This window comes from Astatotilapia calliptera, chromosome 18 (genome assembly GCF_964374335.1).
Source record: "Astatotilapia calliptera chromosome 18, fAstCal68.1, whole genome shotgun sequence".
Taxonomy (NCBI): Eukaryota; Metazoa; Chordata; class Actinopteri; order Cichliformes; family Cichlidae; genus Astatotilapia; species Astatotilapia calliptera.
In genome coordinates this window covers 27,168,484-27,195,796 of record NC_137439.1, presented here as the reverse complement: position 1 = coordinate 27,195,796, position 27,313 = coordinate 27,168,484, and the positions used below count along the sequence as shown (strand labels likewise).

Here is a 27,313-nt window from a genome sequence, read left to right as displayed (position 1 = left end):
ATGAATATCTGCACCCGTGCAGTTAAAATAACTTTCCTGGGTTCTACCATCAACACTACCCTCTCACTTAATATGGAACTCAGTTGATGACTCAGGAAGGTAAACACTATTGTGGCCTTATTGTCCTGCAGGGTGTGTAAAAATAAAGTGCTGACTGACCACACAAAGATCAAAGTGTAGCAGCCCTGTGTCAACAGCCCCTTACTGTATGGACGTGAAACCTGGATCACCTAAATGAGACCACTCAACTCGTTCAACACGCGGTGCCTCAGAAGCGTCTTTGGATTCAGATGGCAGGACCGCTTTCCAACCACTGGCACACCAACCATCTGTGCTCAGTGGCTTGTAGCTATGATATTGGCATGACATGATGAGGGCCAAAGTATTGAAGATCGTGATATTTAAAATACCACAGGTTCAAATTCAAGATTTGTTTTTTTCTTTGTGCAAGTTTTTTTAAGCGGAAGGCTCACATATTTTCTATCATGACATATCATATATTGGTTTTATGGAAAATTTTAGAAAAAGGAAAATGAACACTGTGGAACAGATGTGATGACTTTGTGGAAATCCATTAAAAAACTGTCTGTTAATCACACCATCATACTGGCTGTCACACCGCCAGTTGTAATAAGAGGGCCAAGCCATGAACAAGGGAGGGCAAAGGACTTTTCTAGAATTCATTATCCAGAGACCAGATGTCCCCTGCTAGGGAGTTGGCACAGGCCTGAATGGTCCAGGTCGCCTGGGCAAGCTTGTTGCGGAACAGCTCGGCGTTGGCCTCTGGGCTGGCAGACTTCAGAGCGTCGAGATGGTTGGTCAGAGCTTTGAGGGTGTGGGGGCCGGAGCCCAGCAGGATGTGGCGAAAGGGGCTGTCTATCGGAGAAACGTAGGGTGACAGGAAGTTCCTTTCCACCTATAGTAACAGGAGGAGGAACATGGAGGAGTTTGTTAAAAGTGTTCTGGGTCACCAGACTTTTCTGTCATATAAAAGGAGGCAATTAGCAGCTAAAAAGAAAACTACCTTGAATACTATTGCACTTTACAGTAGATAAAAAGTAATGCAGTAAAATAAAATATGACGTATTCCATTTTAAATATGACACAAAAGTAGCTAAACCACACTAAAATATATGAAATCCTTTGGCCAAAAGCTCAGATAGCAGCTTAGCTTTAGCTTTATTGTTGTCTCCACTTTATAAGCCTTGATATCAGTTCAAAAGAAGGAAATATTTACAATAACAGCAACAATTGCTAAGATATATCCATATTTTCCACAGAATTTCTCAGGAAGAATTACTGAGTGTTGGAAGCCTTACCGTCATGATGCGGTCATTGATCATGCGGCACATCTCCACGTTTTCCAGGTCGCTGTTTTGGATGTCAGCTGTCAATATGTTAGAGACACGGTTGTAGGAGCCAGAGGCCATGACCAACCACTGCCCAGTCAGGGTCTTGGGCAACAGCTGGGGCTGCAACTGGAAGCAGACAAATATGCAGGAGTGATTTAGTTTTCACAATAAACTCAATTTGCTAACTGGACGTGCAAGATCTGACCAGAGTCTGGGCAAAAGAGTAAGAGAGGTGACGTTACTCTACATCTCTTCAACTTGCTTTCAACTAGATAAATAGATTTCATTTAACTAAATATAACATTTCTTTTTTATGTAGTTGTTAATGAGTCCTTAATTAATAAAATAAAAATGTAGTTTCAAAATAATCTTCTTTTACTCTAATTAAGTCTTGGATTAATCGTTTACGCTTTGCCCGATTCTGCTCAGAGCCCAAAGCGAACTCAGCATATCCAGGCTAAGACTGAAGACTATAAGACTGAAAACAGCTGCAATATAAATAAAGTTTAGTCTATTTGAAGGCAGAAAGAAATGCCGGCAAAATGCCAACTGTGTGACTTAGACCTAATATCTCAACTCTTAACCTCTCAGACTCACTATCACATCTCTATCATCCAACCTTCCTTTATCTCATAAGTTCTTGAAAGAGTAAAACAGCTAAGTGATCATCTCAGAGGAATTGTTTATTTGAAGAGTTTCAGTCAGGTTTCAGAATTCACAGCACAGAAACAGCTTTAGTGAAGGGTACGAATGATCTTCTTATGCCCTCTGTGCTTGTCCTGCTAGACCTCAGTGCAGCGTTCAATACTGTTGACCATAATATTTTATTTCAGCCATTAGAGCATGCTGTAAGTGTGCTGCATTGATTTGAATCATATCCATCTAATACAGTACAATTTGTTCATGTAAATGGGAAGTCTTATTTCACACACCAAGGTTAATTATGGAGTTCCACAGGTTTCTGTGTTGGGACCAATTCTGTTTACATAACACATGCTTACACAAGCCCTGCAACAGACTGTGGACCTGGTCAAGGTATACTTCCCCATGGTAGCTGGGATATGCCATTAGGATAGATGGCTTAACTTGTCCTCCAGTAACACTGTGAGGAATCTTGAAGTCATTTTTGACCAGCAAATGTCCTGCAGTGTGTATATTGAACAAAATGCTTTCTTGCATTTGTGCAATATCTCTAAAATTAGAAACATCGTTCTCAAAGTAATGTTGATACTAGTTCATACATTTAGTACTTCTAGGTTGGACTACTGGAATTAAGCCTTCAGTTGATCCAAAATGCTGCAGCCAGAGTACTGACAGGGATTAGAAAGAGAAAGCATATTTCTGATCATGGTTATGCAAGAGGTTTCTATTGTTAAAAGGGAGTTCTTCCTTCCCACTGTCGCCAAGTGCTATCTAATAGGTGGTCGTCTAACTGTTGGGGTTTTCTCTGCAATATTGTAAGGTTTTTACCTTACAATATAAATTGTCTTGAGGCGACTGTTGTGATTTGACCCCATATAAATAAAAATGAAGAAGAAGTGAAACTTCTTTGTAATACAGAAACCTTTGAGTTACCTGGATAGGACGAATTCCAGCTTTGAAGTACAGGCTTGTAATCAGATAGTTGTTGTGTTTCTAGCATTCCAATTACATGTTGTCAACAGCGAAGTCTCAGAATGCCCTCTGGTGGACAAACTATGTAACATCAACACTCATAACATGGTCGAAGTGTGTTTCTCTCTTCTCTGTTTCCTTTTTTAAAAACTTGTATTGGCATCATTGTATCAATGTCAATACTGATATATCAGCAATGGTCAAGTTGCTCCTGATTTCTGCAGCCCTGCTCTCAACAAGGTAAATACTATCTTCATTTACAAGGACACTGGTGAACACTCACCCTCTGAACAGCCTTGACCTTCCCATTAATCTGAACCACGTGGCTGCGTATGAGCTGGTTGTACTTCTTCAGGTCCATCTGCAGCAGGTGGTCATGGACCAGCCTCAGTGCTATGTGACCTGCAAACTGGCCCGCTCTCACAGCCAGCTGAGGAACCTGGCTGGCTGTGACAGAGTTCAGGTTTTCTCGGGTGTCCAGGTTTGTGCCAAAGTGCGGGTAGTCCTGAGGAGGCACACAGGATGTTTTAAAAATTACTCTACAAAGTTGGCATTAGTTAAAAGAGTTCAGAAACTATTTAAGAACTTGTAGTACAGAAGAATTCACTTACTGAACTTCCAGAGTGGAATCTGAAAGCGACTGAGGGAATGCCGGAGAAGGCGAGGAAAGGATACGCAGCACTGTCCATCCTCAGAGGCTCCAGACTTCAAAATCAAACACAAAAAAGAAGAGTGAGAATGACAGCCTACTTTCAAACAAGAAGGCTGTGATAATCATCACTGGCTATACTTTGTTATCTTTAATTAGACGGACTCACATAGCAGACTCCCAGTTGTTCTTTCCAAACTGAGAAAGAAGAGACTTGTCCTTGTCATAGTTCACCTAAGAAGAAAACAAATACTTTGATTAAACTCTTGTTTTATTTTACAAATAAAACTGACCAACAGAATTATTTCTGCAGAAGAGATCAGCTGTGGAGTTACCTCTTTCAGAGCGTTTTGGACCAGGCTGTGCAGCAACGGGCTGGCTGCTACTTTAAACCCATTCTGACCTAGAATAACAAGACCACTAATATTTAGTTATCCTCAAACATAAGTGATGCTTTTTGCATGTGTTTGTAAAAGTTTGACATTAAACAGCTTCATGGGTACAAGAAGTCTGCATCCATGTCACAATACCAATACCTGTCACAATGCCGTCCAGGTTGATGTAGGCGACTGCTTTCATGCTCAGAGAGGACAGATAACCCTGGAACAAAGAAATAGCCAAAATAAATTTATACTCAGCCACTTTGTTAGGTACATCTTTTCAAATGTTTGCTCTCTAATAAGCCAATTTATGCATGTAGACATGAACCAGATGTGAGATGAAACTGACAAATGTGCAGCAAATGCTTGATGCTATTGTGTCAATATGAACCAAAATCTCTGAGAAATTTTTCCATCACTTTGTTGAATATATGACATGAAAAATTAAGCTATTGTAGCGTGTATTTACATGAACAGAGTACACTCATTATTAATGAAGTTTTGCCTTGCATTTCTCACCTCCAACCACTCGGTGGCGCCAACACTCCCATACTCTCCTGCACTCCAACTGGCAAACACCATGCTCCTCCTGGGTTTGAATCCATCTGACAAAGTGGAAACACATTTAATAAAACTAATGAAGCCGGCGCGTTTTTTAGCTGATCAGTGACAAACTTTAGCGTCTGATGTGAAGTTTACATCAATTTCATTACTGTTACGTATTCATTTGGTTTTTTTCCCCAATTCAGTTTTATCTATATACAGCCAAATTGCAAGCTAAAGAGGTAAAACAGAGAACACGCCAACAATCAGACTTGAAGCACTTGGTGACAGTGGAAAATAAAAACTCCCTCTTAACAGCAAGAAAAATTAGGAAGAAAAAGAGGTGGGTAAAGAAGCACTCAGTGCATCATGGGAGGCCCACAGCACCATAACTAAGGGAGGATTCAGGATCACCTGATCCAGCCATAACTATAAGCTGTAGCAAAAAGGAAAGTTTAAAGCCTAATCTTAAAAGTAGAAACGGTGTCAGTCTCCCAAATCCACCTGGGAGTTGGTTCCAAAGAAGAGCGCCCTGAAAGCTAAAGGCTCTGCCCCCCCATTCTCCTTTTAAATATTGTGAGAACCACAAGTAGGCCTTCAGACTGAGAGTCAAGTACTCAGCCTGGGTAATTACAAACTGTGAGGTCTTTAAGATAAGATGGGGCCTGATTATTCAAGACCTTTTTTGAGAATGTTAAGGTTTTTGAATAAGATTCGGGATTTAACATGAAGCCTGTGAAGCAAAGACAGTATCGGAGAAATGTTTTCTCTTTCTAGTCCCTGTCAGTATTCTCAGTCCAGCACTTTGAAACAACTGAAGACACATCCTGGTCAAAAACAACCCCAAGATATCTAAAAGTTTTATTTCATTCCAAGACAATGCAATTGTTAGGGCCAAGTATGATAGCCTTGGTTTTCATTTAGAAGCAGGAAGTTAGAGCCAGGTCTTTATGGCTTTAAGACATTCCTGTCGTTCAACTAATTGGTGCGTGCCATCTGGCTTCACTGATACATTAAGCTGGGTATCCTTTGCATAGCAATGAAAATGAATGATCTGCTTTCCCATGATAGTGCCTAAGAGAAGCATGTATAAAGTATCAACAGGTGCTCACCGTTCTCCACCATGTCAGAGATGGAACGCGCCAGCTCGACGAGGACGCTGGTGCCCACGGTTGATGCTGCAAAGCCCGGGCCCCACGCATCCCTCTGGGCCCCAATGACCACGTATCGATCTGCAGACGGTCACAGGACATTCATCACTCGCATCGTTTCCATATTTCCTGATCACAGGATCTCTCTCATTACTCATCTTTGCTGTACCTGCATCCACAAAGCCTTTGATGACCCCAAAGACATTATTTATCCTTTTCTCAGTAAGGACATTGTTGACTTCCACAGTAATAACATCGCTCTCATCTCCGAGTCTATTGATGCCCTCCCAACCATTTGGCTGAGTTCTACCCCCGAGCTGCCTGTGGGATGCAGACAAACATCAACCCTTTATTGATGCCCTGTTTATTACAAGCTTCGACCATCTTTCTGATACCAGTATGATGTTTGTGAGTCTTACCTCAGAATTTTGGTTCCCATGCCCATTGTGATAGTCTGAGCCAAAATATGTGGCAGGCCTGAAGACTGCACAGGTGGAAACTGGGTGTGGTTGAAGGAGGGGAAGCCTGGGGTGTAGGGATCCCCAGAGCCCATGTGGACCTGTGGGAATCAGAAGAAAAACACAATGCAGTGCAATTGCTTCCTCTTAGCAACAGTATTAGGTTTACAGACTTTAGAGTTTGTAATACATGTCAAATCAGTCTTCATATTCCCTGTCTGTCTTTTTGTCTATGCTTCTACAGAACCTACCAGCAATGGTAGCACCCTCACTTGCTCAAAACTCCAGAAAAGCTCCCACTGCATTCCAATTCTTTGAATCTTGAGAACATCAAACAAACTAAGCACGTAGAGCACTTCAGTGGGTTTTATTCCAAGACATTTTAAAACTGCCCTCACTCACATGTCCAAAGAGTGAAGTATCATTTCCAATAGGGTAATCAGCAGGGTCTGGGTAGATTAGCACAGCAGAAGCGTTCACTTTGGCTGCATTGGCTACCTATAAGCAGAGAAACAAGGCAATGGAAAATTAAGTTCACCAACAGTAAAGATTTTTGCATGAATCCATCCATCTTTTTGCAGTGTTTCATGCAAAAAGAAGTAAACTTAAGTCCCACAATCACTAAACTGGTATCACTAGTATGACCTCAGATTTACAAAGTACCCTATTGCCTACCCTGTCACATCAGCTGCCACATATTAAGCCTGTTCATCTGATAGATTTAAACATGTCACTTCTATGTGTGAATCTGTGCCATTTAGCAAAACAGTCTCTCCTGAATTTATGCACAAAATGTTCTCCAAGCTTTATTTCATCACAGCCTCATGCAGGAAAGAGGATGAAGAAAAGTGTAGAGAAGTGAAAGCTTTTTACACACACACGAAAAACAAAACCAAAACCAGATTTAAACTGGACTAAAACTTCTGTTTGATATTTTGACATTTTCAAATTGCAATTTAGGGACATGACAGATTTGCAAGGAATTACAACACGCACAGATATTACCCAAGTCACCCCAGGAAAGATAATTCCTGTTTGAATAGTTTACTAATACAACTTTTGCATCTTTTTAAGCATCCCACCTTCTCAGCAAAGCTGATCCTTCCAGCTCTGACCAGCATCACCCTGTTATTCATGTTGATGTTCATGTTGTTCAGCTGTTGGAAGTCATCTTCCTGTCCATAATGGGCATACAGCACTGCACCCTGGAGCCATCAGAAACAGAAATGTCACTGCAAGTGTCACTGTACATTTGTCCTACTCATAATTTAGCCTTCTGATTACCCTTGCTGTTCCACTGGCGCTGTAGGACAGGAAACCCGTTGGACGTTCCTCTGATCCGTTCTTGAAAACTATTCTGTTGTATCCAGATGCTGGGGGGTCCTGAACCTTGACAAAGTACTCATCAGTCCAGGTCTTCATGCCGTACTCCTTAAACTTTGTTATCACCTTGTTCCCCAGATCTTCATCACCAGGGGAACCAGCCCGGTGGTTGCTGCTGGTCAGCTGACTGTGAACGAACACAGGGAAAACAAATGGAGGCAAGAAAACAGGGCCCAGTTATTCTCATTTAAAACTGCAATGCACATAAAATTTGTACAGCACTGTACATGCAATGTGTGGGGTTTCTATTCACCTTAGTGCAATCTCTAAGTTGGATGTATTTAGTTTATCACCAAGCAGTTTTCTCACATCATCCCAGTCCATGAAAGGGACAGCACCAGTCTTATGGGTAATATCATCTTCAGAAGGTGCACAGGAGCAATTCAGATCCTTATTCTTATGAACCAGGTAGCCAGTCAAATAGCCTGAACGTGGTAGTCATTTAAAATGAGGAAACAATTACTAATAAGGAAAGGGAACACACCCAAGACCAGACCATAGCACAGAGTCAGCATTTTAAAATACCAGTGAGGGACCAAGAGACCTAAAGTTTGTACACTATCAGCGCTTACACCTCCAGACTAAATTCATGGCTATAAACTGTCAAATTGTTGCTCAGATGAATGCAAGGTCAAAGCTGGGCTATGTTTTTCAGATGATAAAATTATACTTTGTAAGTTTTCACACACACATGGAAAATGTTTAAAAAAAATGTAACTTTCTAGGCATATGCATCTCCTCAGACAAACAGAAATATGCCAACTATGCCTTTCTCCCTCTCTTACCAATGACAAATGTGAAGACGATGGTAGCTGCCATGAAGCAGAGGCTCTTGGTTGTACATTCAAAGTTTTGAGCCACGTGTGGTTGGCGGTTTGACTTGTGACTAAGGTGGCCTTCGTCGCCATTCTCCCCAACCTCCTCATTCATGTCAGACGACTGTATCATCTCCACCTGGCTGGTGTCACCTTCCATATTATCAGGCAAGTTGAATCGTGTGTAGGAGTGTGGTTCATTGTTAAACTAACAAAACAGAAACAGAAAAGGTCAGGGTAAGCAAAACATATTATTTCAGTAACTACCAAAGAATATAGAACCTGGGTGGGAATCATAGACAGCATGCCCACTGATCCAGTTCTGTTTTCTTAATATATGTTACCACGAGTCTTCGATTAAACAGTTTCAAAGGATTTCATACCACTGCTATGCTGACGATACACCGTTTTACTTTTCTGTTAATCCAAAAGCCTCAACTGTCTCTCCTGCCTCAGTGAATGTTTCACTGTCATTACTGATTGAAAGTCTTCAAATTTCCTCCATCTCAGTGCTGAAAAACGAAGTTCTTGTGTTTGGCCTCGACAGTTCCTCTAAGCAGGTCAGTCATTACACCAGAGCAGTTTCAGTGCAGCGCACTAGCAGGCTAGTGATTCGCTACATGCGGTAGGTGGTAAGTTAGATTCAGATTTTCCATTTGGATTTAGTTTGTGTTATCCCCCAAGAGAAAAGTGTCTTGGTTTGTGAATTGGATTTTGGTAGAGTGTCCCTGTGCCAAAGGAAATACTGCACAGTGAAATGTATATTTGAAGTAACCTTTCAGTTAAGAGGTGGAAATGGAAAAATAAATAAATAAAGGGAGGGATTCAAGCTTAATACTAAGCTTGTTAACACTCACTGAATACTTACAATTTGGGACATCGCTGATCTTGCTTGGTCCATGGCTGCTTCAGAGGATTCTGAGAAGATAAACCAAAAAGTTAGACTACTCCAGCCAAGTTTAAGTCTTTAAATGACAGGCATTTTATCCTCCAAAGAGACTTAAAGTCAGGTGGTGCGTGAATGTAACTTTTTATTCAACTTAAATCCCTCACAGTGCGAGCAGTGGGTTGCTGCTTTTTACTTGCATGAACATCCAAAGAATATATCCCATGTCTTGTCATTGGTCCGATTCTTCTTATCCTAAAGGCAGAGCTGGCAGGGGAGCAAAAGGCCAGTGTCCTGCACAGGTCGACACACAATGACACCACCGACTCTTTGGTCTCGCCCATCGTGGTAGCGAGGTAGGAATGGATAAACTGTTTCTGTGGGCTGGGTCGATTTATACTCATAAAGAGTTGCGATCAGGAGTGCTTGTAATTGATTGATTGTTTGATTGAAATCTGTGGAAGCCAGAATTCTGGATGTTTGTAGGGGATCAACTACTTCCTTCACTCAATGACAAATGCAAATAAATTTATAACTTTTATGCAATGTGTTTTTTTGTGGATTTGTGGTTGTGTCTCTTTTCATTAAAATGAAAATACCATAACAAGTACAGACTGTTCTTCTCTTTGGAAGTGGGTAACCTTACAGATTCATCACAAATCAAATAATAATTCCTCCACTGTTAAGAAGTCAAAGGCAAGTTGTATAAGAAGCTTCAGCTATGGGACAGAATCTATACAAGCTAATCATAAGAATCTCTTCAGCCCATAAGAAACCTCTTTACACGTTGAGGAAAGTTTCTGTTAAAGTTTTAACACTGACTCTCCCATAGTTTTCTTGAAAGTAAAAATGGGTCTGGGGTCTTATGTAGTAATGCTTCCCTGTACAGTTCTTATCATATCTACAGGTACGTGCATTATCAGAAGAAATATTATTTCTGTTAAACGTGCACATAATGTCAAACACATAAACACTACACCCGCGACAAGATTACAGAAGAGAGTTTCTGATCACTCAGGATTGTTTTTCATTAACTCATATGTGATACTGCAGAGCCACTTAGAGGCTTTCCACTGCTGGCTGAGGACTGTCATAGAGGACGCACATGCAGAATTCTGCTGTGGATTCAAAGTTATCAGACAACGCATGTGACTAAAGTGGACAATGAGTCTAAACTGGAGGGCGTAAAATGCACCTCTTGTCGTTAAAATACAGATGGAAGCTGAAAAAAACCCTGCAACATTCATACTGCAGTGACATGTGGGCCATTTAAGGGGAAATTACGAAAGGAATTGCACAACAACAACAAAAATAATAATAAATAAAACTTTTTCTGCTCAGCAAACAGTAGTTGAAACCTCGACCTCGGCTCCCAGGTCAAAACAATTCGCGCTATGACTGCAGAAACTGTGCAGCACACGGACGGGTGTTGATGTTGTTTCCACGTAGAGTCGTTGTAGTCACTCAGACCGTGTCTTACACAGTGAGAAATATAGATCTGAAAACTAATCTGATTAGTACATAGTCGTGATCAAACAGCCACATAATGCTCTTTCCACGGCACAGACTACACTACACCAGAGTGTGTTTTCCCAAATTAATGAGCAAATGAAACAAATGCACAACACTTTTACGCTTATCCTTATCTAAATTCTCTCTGATGTGTTACATGGCGAACATACTGTGTCAGACTGTTGCCTCTCTGTGACCGATGTCAGCATCATAAATCGACTGCGGTCAAGTGAGCCCTCACTTACGAAGTCGCAGTCAAGCTAGCCGCCCCGCCAGCCGCACCGAAAATGTGGTTGCACTACTCTTACGTATATTACGGTATGGATGAAAACCGGCTTAGAAACGCAGTGTTTTGTGTCCTGACACTATTTTACTTCACAATCCACTCCCATTTTTAGTGTATCTCCACTTTCCCCCCTGTGATCCACAGCCCAAATTACTGTATGATTCAGAGAAAATTAACAATAAAATTTACCCAATTTACCCAACTATACTTTTAATGTCCTCATCTTTGACCTCAGATTACAGGAAAACTGTAAGAGGTGACGCAGATATTTCACTGGATTATGACTCTGGGTGACCCCCACTCTGCACCCTGTGATCCACAGCCAAAATTACTGTACGGATTTTGAGAAAATTCATAGCAAAATCTTCCCATTGTGCTTTACTGTACTCCACATATTAACATCTTTGAGCTCCGATTACAGGAAAACTGTAAGAGGTGACGCAGATATTTCACTGGATTCTGACTCTAGGCTGTCGCCACTCTTCACCCTGTGATCCACAGCCAAAATTACTGTACGGTTTTTGAGAAAATTGATAGTAAACTTTGCACAATTTACTCTACTGTACTCTATATATTCTCATCTTTGAGCTTAGATTAAAGGAAAACTGTAAGAGGTGACGCAGATATCTCACTGGATTATGACTCTGGGTGACCCCCACTCTGCACCCTGTGATCCACAGCAAAAATTACTGTATGGATTTTGAGAAAATTCATAGCAAAATCTTCCCATTTTGCTTTACTGTACTTTATACATTGAAATCTTTGAGCTCCGATTACAGGAAAACTGTAAGAGGTGACGCAGATATTTCACTGGGTTATGAATCTAGGCTGTCGCCACTCTGCACCCTGTCATCCACAGCCAAAATTACTGTACAGTTTTTGAGAAAATTGATAGTAAACTTTGCACAATTTACTGTACTATACTCTATATATTCTCATTTTTGAGCTCAGATTACAGGAAAACTATAAGAGGTGACGCAGATATTTCACTGGATTCTGACTCTAGGCTGTCGCCACTCTTCACCCTGTGATCCACAGCCAAAATTACTGTACGGTTTTTGAGAAAATTGATAGTAAACTTTGCACAATTTACTCTACTGTACTTTTAATATCCTCGTCTTTAACCTCAGATTACAGGAAAACTGTAAGAGGTGACGCAGATATTTCACTGGATTATGACTCTGGGTGACCCCCACTCTGCACCCTGTGATCCACAGCAAAAATTACTGCACGGATTTTGAGAAAATTGATAGTAAACTTTGCACAATTTACTGTACTATACTCTATATATTCTCATTTTTGAGCTCAGATTACAGGAAAACCATAAGAGGTGACGCAGATATTTCACTGGATTATGAATCTAGGCCATCTCCACTCTGCACCCTGTGATCCACAGCAAAAATTACTGTACGGATTTTGAGAAAATTGATAGTAAACTTTGCACAATTTACTCTACTGTACTCTATATATTCTCATCTTTGATCTTAGATTACAGGAAAACTGTAAGAGGTGACGCAGATATTTCACTGGATTATGACTCTGGGTGACCCCCACTCTGCATGCTGTGATCCACAGCAAAAATTACTGTATAGATTTTGAGAAAATTCATAGCAAAATCTTCCCATTGTTCTTTACTGTACTCTACATATTGACATCTTTGGCCTCAGATTACAGGAAAACTATAAGAGGTGACGCAGATATCTCACTGTATTCTGACTCTAGGCTGTCGCCACTCTTCACCCTGTGATCCACAGCCAAAATTACTGTACGGATTTTGAGAAAATTGATAGTAAACTTTGCACAATTTACTCTATTATACTTTTAATATCCTCGTCTTTAACCTCAGATTACAGGAAAACTGTAAGAGGTGACGCAGATATTTCACTGGATTATGACTCTGGGTGACCCCCACTCTGCACCCTGTGATCCACAGCAAAAATTACTGTACGGTTTTTGAGAAAATTGATAGTAAACTTTGCACAATTTACTCTACTGTACTCTATATATTCTCATTTTTGAGCTCAGATTACAGGAAAACTATAAGAGGTGACGCAGATATCTCACTGGATTATGACTCTGGGTGACCCCCACTCTGCATGCTGTGATCCACAGCCAAAATTACTGTACAGTTTTTGAGAAAATTGATAGTAAAATCTTCCCATTTTGCTTTACTGTACTCTACATATTGACATCTTTGAGCTCAGATTACAGGAAAACTGTAAGAGGTGACGCAGATATTTCACTGGATTCTGAATCTAGGCTGTCGCCACTCTTCACCCTGTCATCCACAGCCAAAATTACTGTACAGTTTTTGAGAAAATTCATGGTAAAATCTTCCCATTTTGCTTTACTGTACTCTACATATTGACATCTTTGAGCTCCGATTACAGGAAAACTGTAAGAGGTGACGCAGATATTTCACTGGATTCTGAATCTAGGCCATCTCCACTCTTCACCCTGTGATCCACAGCCAAAATTACTGTACGGTTTTTGAGAAAATTGATAGTAAACTTTGCACAATTTACTCTACTGTACTTTTAATATCCTCGTCTTTAACCTCAGATTACAGGAAAACTGTAAGAGGTGACGCAGATATTTCACTGGATTATGACTCTGGGTGACCCCCACTCTGCACCCTGTGATCCACAGCAAAAATTACTGTATGGATTTTGAGAAAATTCATAGCAAAATCTTCCCATTTTGCTTTACTGTACTCTACATATTGACATCTTTGGCCTCAGATTACAGGAAAACTATAAGAGGTGACGCAGATATCTCACTGTATTCTGACTCTAGTCTGTCGCCACTCTTCACCCTGTGATCCACAGCCAAAATTACTGTACGGATTTTGAGAAAATTGATAGTAAACTTTGCACAATTTACTCTACTGTACTCTATATATTCTCATCTTTGATCTTAGATTACAGGAAAACTGTAAGACGTGACGCAGATATCTCACTGGATTATGACTCTGGGTGACCCCCACTCTGCACCCTGTGATCCACAGCCAAAATTACTGTACGGATTTCTGATGAAATTAAATCCTATTCCATTACCAAACAAAATGAGTTCATTGAAGTATTTGCTTAACTACAAGAAATGTCTTTCCACACACAATTTAAATTTTTCAAAATGTCATTCACACACCACCTCAAGTATCAACTTCAGTTTTAGACATTATTTATTCAGTGCTTAATCACAACAATAGTCAACTTAAGGCACTTACATAATAAGTTAAACCTTACAATAATACATACAGAGAAAAACCCAACAATCATATGACCCCCTATGAGCAACAGTGGGAAGGAAAAACTCCCTTTTAACAGGAAGAAACCTCCGGCAGAACCAGGCTCAGGGAGGGGCGGCCATCTGCCTCAACCGGTCAGGGTGAGAAATTACATTTCTCAGATTACTGATTTTTCATATTACTACTACACAGTTTAGATACACTCAACAAAAATATAAACGCAACACCTTTGTTACTGCTCCCATTCCCCATGGGATGGACATAGAGACCGAAAATTCATTCCAGATACACAATATAACCATCCCTCCCAAACAGTGGTCACAAATCAGTCCAAATGTGTGGTAGTGGGCACATCTGCCATATTGAGATAATCCATCCCACCTCACAGGTGTGCCACATCAGGATGCTGATCTGACATCATGAGTAGTGCACAGGTGTACCTCAGACTGCCCACAACAAAAGGCCACCCTGGAATGTGCAGTTTTGTCTCACAGCAAAATGCCACAGATGCCACAAGCAATGAGGGAGCGTGCAACTGGCATGCTGACAGCAGGAATGTCAATCAGATCTGTCGCCCGTGCATTGAATGTTCATTTCTCAACCATAAGCCGTCTCCACAGGCGTTTCAGAGAATATGGCAGCACATCCAACCGGCCTCACAACCGCAGACCTCGTGTAACCACACCAGCCCAGGACCTCCACATCCAGCAGGTTCACCTCCAAGATCGTCTGAGACCAGCCACCCAGACAGCTGCTGGAACAATTGGTTTGCACAACCAAACAATTTCTGCACAAACTGTCAGAAACCGTCTCAGGGAAGCTCAACTGCATGCCCGTCGTCCTCATCGGGGTCTTGACCTGACTCCAGCTTGTCGCCGTAACAGACTTGTGTGGGCAAATGCTCACATTCGATGGCATCTGGCACGTTGGAGAGGTGTGCGCTTCACGGATGAATCATGGTTCACATTGTTCAGGGCAGATGGCAGCTGAGAATGTCCCAGTTCTTGCATGGCCAGCATACTCACCGGACATGTCACCCATTGAGCATGTTCGGGATGTGCTTGACCGGCGTATACGACAGCGTGTACCAGTTCCCACGAATATCCAACAACCTCGCACAGCCATTGAAGTGGAGTGGACCAACATTCCAAAGGCCACAATTGACAATCTGATAGACTCCATGCGACGATGTGTTGCACTGCATGAGGCAAATGGTGGTCACACCAGATACTGACCGGTTCTGGGTCCCCAGACCCCCAATAGCGCAAAATACTGCACATTCCAGGGTGGCCTTTTGTTGTGGGCAGTCTGAGGTACACCTGTGCACTACTCATGATGTCAGATCAGCATCCTGATGTGGCACACCTGTGAGGTGGGATGGATTATCTCAATATGGCAGATGTGCCCACTACCACACATTTGGACTGATTTGTGACCACTGTTTGGGAGGGATGGTTATATTGTGTATCTGGAATGAATTTTAGGTCTCTACGTCCATCCCATGGGGAATGGGAGCAGTAACAAAGGTGTTGCGTTTATATTTTTGTTGAGTGTATCTAAACTGTGTAGTAGTAATATGAAAAATCAGTAATCTGAGAAATGTAATTTCTCACCCTGACCGGTTGAGGCAGATGGCCGCCCCTCCCTGAGCCTGGTTCTGCCGGAGGTTTCTTCCTGTTAAAAGGGAGTTTTTCCTTCCCACTGTTGCTCATAGGGGGTCATATGATTGTTGGGTTTTTCTCTGTATGTATTATTGTAAGGTTTAACTTATTATGTAAGTGCCTTAAGTTGACTATTGTTGTGATTAAGCACTGAATAAATAATGTCTAAAACTGAAGTTGATACTTGAGGTGGTGTGTGAATGACATTTTGAAAAATTTAAATTGTGTGTGGAAAGACATTTCTTGTAGTTAAGCAAATACTTCAATGAACTCATTTTGTTTGGTAATGGAATAGGATTTAATTTTTTCAGAAATCCGTACAGTAATTTTGGCTGTGGATCACAGGGTGCAGAGTGGGGGTCACCCAGAGTCATAATCCAGTGAGATATCTGCGTCACCTCTTATAGTTTTCCTGTAATCTGAGGTCAAAGATGAGAATATTAAAAGTACAGTAGAGTAAATTGTGCAAAGTTTACTATCAATTTTCTCAAAAACCGTACAGTAATTTTTTCTGTGGATCACAGGGTGAAGAGTGGAGACAGCCTAGAGTCAGAATCCAGTGAAATATCTGTGTCACCTCTTACAGTTTTCCTGTAATCTGAGCTCAAAGATGTCAATATATAAAGTACAGTACAGTAAATTGTGCAGTTTACTATCAATTTTCTCAAAATCCGTACAGTAATTTTGGCTGTGGATCACAGGGTGAAGAGTGGAGACAGCCTAGAGTCAGAATCCAGTGAAATATCTGCGTCACCTCTTACAGTTTTCCTGTAATCTGAGCTCAAAAATGAGAATATATAGAGTACAGTAGAGTAAATTGTGCAAAGCTTACTATCAATTTTCTCAAAAACCGTACAGTAATTTTTGCTGTGGATCACAGGGTGCAGAGTGGGGGTCACCCAGAGTCATAATCCAGTGAAATATCTGCGTCACCTCTTACAGTTTTCCTGTAATCTGAGGTTAAAGACGAGGATATTAAAAGTATAATAGAGTAAATTGTGCAAAGTTTACTATCAATTTTCTCAAAATCCGTACAGTAATTTTGGCTGTGGATCACAGGGTGAAGAGTGGCGACAGCCTAGAGTCAGAATACAGTGAGATATCTGCGTCACCTCTTATAGTTTTCCTGTAATCTGAGGCCAAAGATGTCAATATGTAGAGTACAGTAAAGCAAAATGGGAAGATTTTGCTATGAATTTTCTCAAAATCCATACAGTAATTTTTGCTGTGGATCACAGGGTGCAGAGTGGGGGTCACCCAGAGTCATAATCCAGTGAGATATCTGCGTCACCTCTTACAGTTTTCCTGTAATCTAAGATCAAAGATGAGAATATATAGAGTACAGTAGAGTAAATTGTGCAAAGTTTACTATCAATTTTCTCAAAATCCGTACAGTAATTTTTGCTGTGGATCACAGGGTGAAGAGTGGGGGTCACCCAGAGTCATAATCCAGTGAAATATCTGCGTCACCTCTTACAGTTTTCCTGTAATCTGAGGTTAAAGATGAGGATATTAAAAGTACAGTAGAGTAAATTGTGCAAAGTTTACTATCAATTTTCTCAAAAACCGTACAGTAATTTTGGCTGTGGATCACAGGGTGAAGAGTGGAGATTGCCTAGATTCAGAATCCAGTGAAATATCTGCGTCACCTCTTACAGTTTTCCTGTAATCGGAGCTCAAAGATGTCAATATGTAGAGTACAGTAAAGCAAAATGGGAAGATTTTACCATGAATCTTCTCAAAAACTGTACAGTAATTTTGGCTGTGGATGACAGGGTGAAGAGTGGCGACAGCCTAGATTCAGAATCCAGTGAAATATCTGCGTCACCTCTTATAGTTTTCCTGTAATCTGAGCTCAAAGATGAGAATATATAGAGTACAGTAGAGTAAATTGTGCAAAGTTTACTATCAATTTTCTCAAAAACCGTACAGTAATTGTTGCTGTGGATCACAGGGTGAAGAGTGGCGACAGCCTAGAGTCAGAATCCAGTGAAATATCTGCGTCACCTCTTACAGTTTTCTTGTAATCGGAACTCAAAGATGTCAATATGTAGAGTACAGTGAAGCAAAATGGGAAGATTTTACTATCAATTTTCTCAAAATCCGTACAGTAATTTTGGCTGTGGATCACAGGGTGAAGACTGGAGATGGCCTAGATTCATAATCCAGTGAAATATCTGCGTCACCTCTTACAGTTTTCCTGTAATCTGAGCTCAAAGATGTCAATATGTAGAGTACAGTGAAGCAAAATGGGAAGATTTTACTATCAATTTTCTCAAAATCCATACAGTAATTTTTGCTGTGGATCACAGGGTGCAGAGTGGAGATGGCCTAGATTCATAATCCAGTGAAATATCTGCGTCACCTCTTATGGTTTTCCTGTAATCTGAGCTCAAAGATGAGAATATATAGAGTATAGTACAGTAAATTGTGCAAAGTTTACTATCAATTTTCTCAAAATCCGTACAGTAATTTTTGCTGTGGATCACAGGGTGCAGAGTGGGGGTCACCCAGAGTCATAATCCAGTGAAATATCTGTGTCACCTCTTACAGTTTTCTTGTAATCTGAGGTTAAAGACGAGGATATTAAAAGTACAGTAGAGTAAATTGTGCAAAGTTTACTATCAATTTTCTCAAAAACCGTACAGTAATTTTGGCTGTGGATCACAGGGTGCAGAGTGGCGACAGCCTAGAGTCAGAATCCAGTGAAATATCTGCGTCACCTCTTATAGTTTTCCTGTAATCTGAGGCCAAAGATGTCAATATGTAGAGTACAGTAAAGCAAAATGGGAAGATTTTGCTATGAATTTTCTCAAAATCCGTACAGTAATTTTTACTGTGGATCACAGGGTGTAGAGTGGGGGTCACCCAGAGTCATAATCCAGTGAGATATCTGTGTCACCTCTTACAGTTTTCCTGTAATCAGAGCTCAAAGATGTCAATATGTAGAGTACAGTAAAGCAAAATGGGAAGATTTTACTATCAATTTTCTCAAAAACTGTACAGTAATTTTGGCTGTGGATGACAGGGTGCAGAGTGGCGACAGCCTAGATTCAGAATCCAGTGAAATATCTGCGTCACCTCTTACAGTTTTCCTGTAATCAGAGCTCAAAGATGTCAATATGTAGAGTACAGTAAAGCAAAATGGGAAGATTTTACCATGAATTTTCTCAAAAACCGTACAGTAATTTTTGCTGTGGATCACAGGGTGCAGAGTGGGGGTCACCCAGAGTCATAATCCAGTGAGATATCTGCGTCACCTCTTACAGTTTTCCTGTAATCTAAGCTCAAAGATGAGAATATATAGAGTACAGTAGAGTAAATTGTGCAAAGTTTACTATCAATTTTCTCAAAATCCGTACAGTAATTTTGGCTGTGGATCACAGGGTGAAGACTGGAGATGGCCTAGATTCATAATCCAGTGAAATATCTGCGTCACCTCTTACAGTTTTCCTGTAATCGGAGATCAAAGATGTCAATATGTAGAGTACAGTAAAGCACAATGGGAAGATTTTACTATCAATTTTCTCAAAAACTGTACAATAATTTTGGCTGTGGATCACAGCATGCAGAGTGGGGGTCACCCAGAGTCAGAATCCAGTGAAATATCTGCGTCACCTCTTTCAGTTTTCCTGTAATCTGAGCTCAAAGATGAGGACATTAAAAGTATAGTTGAGTAAATTGGGTAAATTTTATTGTTAATTTTCTCTGAATCATACAGTAATTTGGGCTGTGGATCACAGGGGGGAAAGTGGAGATTAACCAAAACTTGGAGTGGATTGTGAAGTAAAATAGTGTCAGGACAGAAAACACTGCGTTTCTAAGCCAGTCGGCACCTATACCGTAATATGCGTAAGAGTAGTGCAACAACATTTTAGGTGCGGCTGGTGGGGCGGCTAGCTTGACTGCGACTTCGTAAGTGAGGGCTCACTTGACCGCAGTATAAATCGGGGGACACAGTTCTCTGAGCAGGAAGATCTTTAGCGCAGTTGGGAAAGAAATGGGCGTGAAAGGGCGAGATCACGAGTTTGGAGTCACCGCTCAGTGGTAACATACTTCCTCTAATCTTTTCTAACGACAATATTTTTATTTACATTGTTTATTCTAACCCTTGAGTAGGCAATGGGCGGATCGCGGTCCGGATCTGGACCCAGATGACGTTCTGTGTGGAACCAGATCGTTTATATTTTACTCTGCGCAGCTTTCCACGAACTTACGGTAAGGTTATTTTTAATGTGCGCAGCTTTTTCTTTTGTGTTTACGGTACTCGACGTACACAGGAAGCAAACGGGTTAAACGCGTACGTTATAAGCCATCCCACGTGACATTACTCAACCAATCAAATAATTTCTTCAGTTGAACAGGCGCATTGCGCGTGTGCGAAAACAAAGTTTTGTACTGAATGTACACATTATGGGAAACAGTATCACCATAATATTAAAAAAACTACCTACTGTTATTAACATTTTGGAAATTACTGCTCCTGATAATTATACTTTTATATGAAAGGTGATTAAAAACTATTTATAGTGACCCCTGCCACTGATAAATAAATAACTCAATAAATAAACACGTGGGTTCTGTTTCAGTGCCACATGGTTGAGGACCTTCTCCCCTGCTTTGACAGGTCTGCACAGATTAGCTCCAATGCCAGGAAATGTGTTTCGTATTTGATTCAGATCACTTTATTAAATTCATGCATATAATCAGGGCTTTGCGTTGTTTTGTTGTTGTTGTTGTTGTTTTTATTTTTAATGCCGCTGATTATTGCAAATCTTTATACACTGGTGCTTCTGTAAAAATCAATCGTAAATTTCTGTATCTATCACAGTATGAGATATTTTAGCTAGTGATAAAAAAAAATAAAGCTCAGGTTTGAACACCGCAGCAGCAATAGTAGAACAAAAAAAAACAGTTTTCCTCATGGTAAACTATAGAAAGTCATTGACTTATTGTCATCATACGGCGCTTTTAACAAATGAACATTGTGAAAACAATATGATGACTTAGTAGATATCCACTGAAAACGTGGTGATTAATCACAACAGCACTGCCTGTTGTAATAAGAGGGCCAAACCATGAACAAGGGAGGGAAAAGGACTTTTCTAGATTTCATTATCCAGAGACCAGATGTCCCCTGCTAGGGAGTTGGCACAGGTCTGAATGGTCCAGGTCGCCTGGGCAAACTGGTTGCGGAACAGCTCGGCGTCTGCGTCGGGGTCGGCAGTCGTCAAAGAGTCGAGGTGGTTGGTCAGAGCTTTGAGGGTGTGGGGACCGGAGCCCAGCAGGATGTGACGGAAGGGGCTGTCTATCGGAGAAACGTAGGGTGACAGGAAGTTCCTTTCCACCTATAGCAAGAAGACGGACATCATGAAAGAGCTGGATAAAAACCAACGTTATCAACAAATTTATTGGACAGTCCCGTCCTTTGAAAAGCAGAAAGCAGACACTGAACACTACCTACATCAACTATTACACTTGACTGTGATTAAAATGTGATGCATCCCATTTAATATACGATCCAAAGGTAGCTAAACCATCACTAAAGTTGTAATTTCAGCTAATCAAAAGCAGAGGTGGCAGCTTGTGAAATCAACTAAACTTGATAGACTGAGTTTTTTCCCCCTTACCGTCATGATGCGGTCATTGATCACGCGGCACATCTCGATGTCCTCCAGGTCGCTGTTCTGGATGTCGGCTGCCAGCGCGCTAGAGGCACGGCTGTAGGAGCCAGAGGCCATGATCAACCACCGCACTGTCAGAGCTTTGGGCAACAGCTGGGGCTGCATCTGCAAGCACACAAACATGCAGGGATGACTTTTCTCCCACAAACTCAAGTTAGTAAGCTGGACATTCAACACCTGACCACAGCTTTGTCTTCTATGATGAGAGGAGTAACCAGGCAAAACAAACTGATTCAAAACTGATCATTTTTAAGTTGAGTGATGAAAAACACGACAACAGTCAAGTTGCTCCTGATTTCTGCAGCCCTGCTCTCAACAAGGTAAATACTATCTTCATTTACAAGGACACTGGTGAGCACTCACCCTCTGAACAGCCTTGACCTTCCCATTAATCTGAACCACGTGGCTGCGTATGAGCTGGTTGTACTTCTTCAGGTCCATCTGCAGCAGGTGGTCATGGACCAGCCTCAGTGCTATGTGACCTGCAAATTGGCCCGCTCTCACAGCCAGCTGAGGAACCTGGCTGGCTGTGACAGAGTTCAGGTTTTCTCGGGTGTCCAGGTTTGTGCCAAAGTGCGGGTAGTCCTGAGGAGGCACACAGGATGTTTTAAGAATTACTCTCAGATCTACAAAGTTGGCATTAGTTAAAAGAGTTCAGAAACTATTTAAGAACTTGTAGTACAGAAGAATTCACTTACTGAACTTCCAGAGTGGAATCTGAAAGCGACTGAGGGAATGCCGGAGAAGGCGAGGAAAGGATACGCAGCACTGTCCATCCTCAGAGGCTCCAGACTTCAAAATCAAACGCAAAAAAGAAGAGTGAGAATGACAGCCTACTTTCAAACAAGAAGGCTGTGATAATCATCACTGGCTATACTTTGTTATCTTTAATTAGACGGACTCACATAGCAGACTCCCAGTTGTTCTTTCCAAACTGAGAAAGAAGAGACTTGTCCTTGTCATAGTTCACCTAAGAAGAAAACAAATACTTTGATTAAACTCTTGTTTTATTTTACAAATAAAACTGACCAACAGAATTATTTCTGCAGAAGAGATCAGCTGTGGAGTTACCTCTTTCAGAGCGTTTTGGACCAGGCTGTGCAGCAACGGGCTGGCTGCTACTTTAAACCCATTCTGACCTAGAATAACAAGACCACTAATATTTAGTTATCCTCAAACATAAGCAGTGTTGGTCAAGTTACTTGAAAAAAGTAATCAGTAACTAATTACTGATTACTTCCCCAAAAAAATAATCCCGTTACTTTACTGATTACTTATTTTCAAAAGTAATTAATTACTTAGTTACTTTTTAAAAACACGATTTACAACCTGAATAGGTGATAAAGCAATAGATCTTTCAGCCCAATTCTACTTTTTCTGCATAATTCATCATACAAAATGTAATCAAATGGAAAAGTCTCTTTTTAAAACTTGTTTTATTAGTTTTAATCTTTTAACTTTATGCATCAAGCAAAAATTTAATTATATGCACCATTCTCTGACTGGAAGAAATTTCTTTAATATTTAAACCTATTTTCTGCACATTCCAGCTTCATGAGTACAAGAAGTCTGCATCCATGGCAACCAATACCTGTCACAATGCCGTCCAGGTTGATGTAGGTGAATGCTTTCATGCTCAGAGAGGACAGATAACCCTGGAACAAAGAAATATCCAATATATGAATGAGACTGAGCACAATCACTAATAATTATCCTCCTCAGAATAAGTCTATTCATTTACGTCTTCTTTAATGGGCATTTGTTTTTGGTCTACATCTTTTGACTTATTTGAGCTATCCTAAAAAGAAATCCTGATGTACGAAGTAGAAAACATCCTGGGCTTTCCATTGATATCTCATGCATTTTGGGGGGGGGTCTCTTTTAGCACCAAAGATGAAGGAAATCGCAAAAAAAGTACAATGAGAAGATTTATTTTTGTTGAGTAAAAGAAAAATGCAGCTAATCTGAACCTTTGCCATGCACTTCTTACCTCCAACCACTCGGTGGCGCCAACACTCCCATACTCTCCCGCACTCCAGCTCGCAAACACAATACTCCTCCTCGGTTTGAATCCATCTATCAAAGTGGAAACACAATTAATCAAACTCATGAAGCCAGCATGTTCTTTAGCTGCTCAGTATCTGACGTGAAGTGTACGTCCAGGATCATTTTATTTGGAAATTAAAAACCAAACATCAGCTGCCGACAGGTGCTCACCGTTCTCCACCATGTCAGAGATGGAACGCGCCAGCTCTACGAGGACGCTGGTGCCCACGGTTGATGCTCCAAAGCCCGGGCCCCACGCATCCCTCTGGGCCCCAATGACCACGTATCGATCTGCAGACGGTCACAGGACATTCATCACTCGCATCGTTTCCATATTTCCTGATCACAGGATCTCTCTCATTATTCATCTTTGCTGTACCTGCATCCACAAAGCCTTTGATGACCCCAAAGACATTATTTATCCTTTTCTCAGTAAGGACATTGTTGACTTCCACAGTAATAACATCGCTCTCATCTCCGAGTCTATTGATGCTCCCCCAACCATTTGGCTGAGGTCTACCCCCGAGCTGCCTGTGGGATGCAGACAAACATCAACCCTTTATTGATGCCCTGTTTATTACAAGCTTCAACCATCTTTCTGATACCAGTATGATGTTTGTGAGTCTTACCTCAGAATGTTCATTCCCATGCCCATTGTGATAGTCTGAGCCAAAATATTTGGCAGGCCTGAAGACTGCACAGGTGGAAACTGGGTGTGGTTGAAGGAGGGGAAGCCTGGGGTGTAGGGATCCCCAGAGCCCATGTGGACCTGTGGGAATCAGACAGATGAAAAGATGATCTTTGAGTGGATCATGACATCTTTTCAAAGGTAGCTTTAATCAAACTAAACACATGAACCCCATTATTATTGTGGTTATCATTTAGATTATTGCACTGGTAGAGGAAGCACAACTACTTCCTCTTATGAACAGTGCTAGGTTTAAATGCACTTCACAACATGTGTATTGTCGACATGTCAAACATCTGTCCTCTCATTTCATATTTAAACAACAGTCTTCACCTTTCCTTCAGTGTACTCATCTGAGTATTTTCCCAGGTGATTTACACCTGAGGAGTAAAAACTGTCTTCACTCACATGTCCAAAGAGTGGAGTGCTCTCGCCGATCGAGTAATCAGCAGGGTCTGGGTAGATCAGCACAGCAGAGGCGTTCACTTTGGCTGCATTGGCTACCTATAAGCAGAGAAACAAGGGAATGGGAAGCTAAGTTCACCAACAGTAAAATTATTCGAATGAATCACATAATATAAAACGAAGTTTCATGGTAAAAACATAATTTCTTCTGCGATGAATAAAGTATGATTCTGATTCAGTTGGGGAGAAAGAGGATGAGATGGAGATGACAAAGGAGAATGCAGTGATGGAGGAGGCAGATGAAGGAAAGGAGGAGAAAGATTATGAGAAAAGTATGAAAATATAAATCTGCAGATCTTAAAAGGTCATATAGTTCGGAAGGTCTCGCCTGTACAGAAACACACACACGAAAATTCTAATGGAATTCTACTGAAGGTTAAGAACAGAGGACATCTACAAATATTGACAAGTACCACAGGGAATAAAGTCCTGTTCAAATGATGTTCCACCTTATTTTGAAACCACCCACCTTCTCAGCAAAGCTGATCCTTCCAGCTCTGACCAGCATCACCCTGTTATTCATGTCGATGTTCATGTCCTTTAACTGCCTCAGGTCATCTTCCTGTCCATAATGGGCATACAGCACTGCACCCTGGAGCCATCAGAAACAGAAATGTCACTGCAAGTGTCACTGTACATTTGTCCTACTCATAATTTAGCCTTCTGATTACCCTTGCTGTTCCACTGGCGCTGTAGGACAGGAAACCCATTGGACGTTCCTCTGATCCGTTCTTGAAAACTATTCTGTTGTATCCAGATGCTGGGGGGTCCTGAACCTTGACAAAGTGCTCATCAGTCCAGGTCTTCATGCCGTACTCCTTAAACTTTGTTATCACCTTGTTCCCCAGATCTTCATCACCAGGAGAACCAGCCCGGTGGTTGCTACTGGTCAGCTGACTGTGACAGGGAAAACAAAAACGGGTTACTTATTGTTAAAAATACAACACACATAACAAAATGTGTGCAGTGCTGCAGTGCATGGAGCTTCTATTCACCCAAGGACAGCGTCCATACTGGATGTAGTCAGTTTTTCAGCAAGAAGCTTTTTCACATCATCCCAGTCCATGAGGGGAGCAGCACCGGTCTCATGGGCGACAGAAACGTCTTCATAACGGAGAGCAGAGGGTGCACAGGTGGGAGCCAAATCCTTATTCCGATGGACCAGGTAGCCAATCAAATAGCCTGAAAGTGGCAGTGATTCCAGATAAGGGATGGGAACAGATCAACTGAATTAAGTGACTCAACTGACTACAAAACCACAGCTTCCTCTTTTAACTTGCTTTCTTACCGAAGATGAAGACGAGGATGATAGCAGCTGCTATGAAGCAGAGGACTTTGGGTGTACATCTACATTTTTGAGGGACGTATTGTTTGCGGCTTGACTTGTGATTGAGGTGATCTCCAACCTCAAACGGCTCATTTATGCCAGATGACTCTATAATCTCCACATGCCTGGTGTCATCTTCCATATTCTGGGTAGGTCGAATCATGTGTAGAAGTGTGGTTTACTGTTAAACTGACAAAAACAAAAAATCATGGTAATCAGAATATATCACTTCTGTATTTTCCAAACGACATCATAAGTCATTAGACCAGCTTTTGATTTCCCACGCTGTCAAAAAAGTAATTTTCCTTCTTCATAAACATGCCTCTAACAAATAACTCATCATTTAAATGCATTTTTGCTGTGTTAAAATCAGATGACAGGCTCTCAAAAACTATGAACACAGGAAAGCTGTCTCCTTTCACTTTCACAATCATCTACTCTTTCTAGCCCTACTTTCACCTTCCCAGTCTTTTTCTTGAGGTAACTTGTCTCTTAACCTGCATATATTTCCTGTGTGCTCAAAACACATCACAGATAATGATGTATGAGAAAACCATCCAAAAAAATATTTGCTTGAATAGTTAAAATAAACCAGAAAGATTATTCAATTCAATTTGATATAAAACAGCATCATATCAACAATTTGTCAAACAGTCTCCTCAAGAGTTAATAAACTGAACTTACTATTTGAGATTCCTGAGAGCCTAAAAAAGGTGGATGGTCACCGTCTTTGGTGGCAAAAAGAAAGTGGGGATCTGCTTCCTGATTTGTTGTATATTAAAAGAGGAGGTGGTGGGCAGGGAAGGACCTTTTTACTCTTTCTGTTCTCCAGAATTGCAAAAAGCTCCATTTCAGTTTTTACCGAAATGAAACTTGTCTTTCAGGTTTTTAATCTCCTTAGTCAAGTTTAACTGTAGATTAATAGTTATCAGACACTGCGTGTAACTAGAATTGGCCAGGAATCTAAACAAGACGGGCTAAAATACACATTCAGGGGAAATTACCCAGCAAACAACAGAACTACCAGTAAAGTGTTTTTGCTCATTTGTAGACTTTGTCTCAGTGAACTTCACTGAAACCCTGACATTGTCTCCCTGCTCACAATGATTTGCGGTATGACTGCAAAAGGTGAACCATAGAGGGAAGAATGCTGGTGTCGTTTCCAT

General features: G+C 41.1%; 2 protein-coding genes across 2 annotated transcripts; both read right to left on the bottom strand.

The window, feature by feature from the left end:
* Window positions 1-551: 551 nt before the first annotated feature.
* On the bottom strand, window positions 552-19,977 carry LOC113011424 (transferrin receptor protein 1-like). The gene is made up of 19 exons (XM_026151000.2): window positions 19,888-19,977; window positions 10,914-10,961; window positions 9,214-9,263; window positions 8,316-8,553; window positions 7,784-7,955; window positions 7,432-7,657; window positions 7,230-7,352; window positions 6,550-6,645; window positions 6,109-6,248; window positions 5,859-6,010; window positions 5,651-5,770; window positions 4,515-4,600; window positions 4,152-4,215; window positions 3,951-4,018; window positions 3,785-3,849; window positions 3,578-3,671; window positions 3,250-3,471; window positions 1,320-1,478; window positions 552-916 (listed from the first exon to the last, which is right to left on the bottom strand). Exons 3-19 carry the CDS (start codon window positions 9,244-9,246, stop codon window positions 674-676), a joined length of 2,301 nt encoding a protein of 766 aa, XP_026006785.2. The 5' UTR covers window positions 9,247-9,263; window positions 10,914-10,961; window positions 19,888-19,977; the 3' UTR covers window positions 552-673.
* Window positions 19,978-20,595: 618 nt separating this feature from the next.
* On the bottom strand, window positions 20,596-26,890 carry LOC113010825 (transferrin receptor protein 1-like). The gene is made up of 17 exons (XM_080293078.1): window positions 26,832-26,890; window positions 26,109-26,336; window positions 25,816-26,002; window positions 25,492-25,717; window positions 25,290-25,412; window positions 24,764-24,859; window positions 24,297-24,436; window positions 24,047-24,198; window positions 23,839-23,958; window positions 23,612-23,697; window positions 23,213-23,276; window positions 22,693-22,760; window positions 22,527-22,591; window positions 22,320-22,413; window positions 21,985-22,206; window positions 21,568-21,726; window positions 20,596-21,285 (listed from the first exon to the last, which is right to left on the bottom strand). Exons 2-17 carry the CDS (start codon window positions 26,308-26,310, stop codon window positions 21,043-21,045), a joined length of 2,247 nt encoding a protein of 748 aa, XP_080149204.1. The 5' UTR covers window positions 26,311-26,336; window positions 26,832-26,890; the 3' UTR covers window positions 20,596-21,042.
* Window positions 26,891-27,313: the final 423 nt, after the last annotated feature.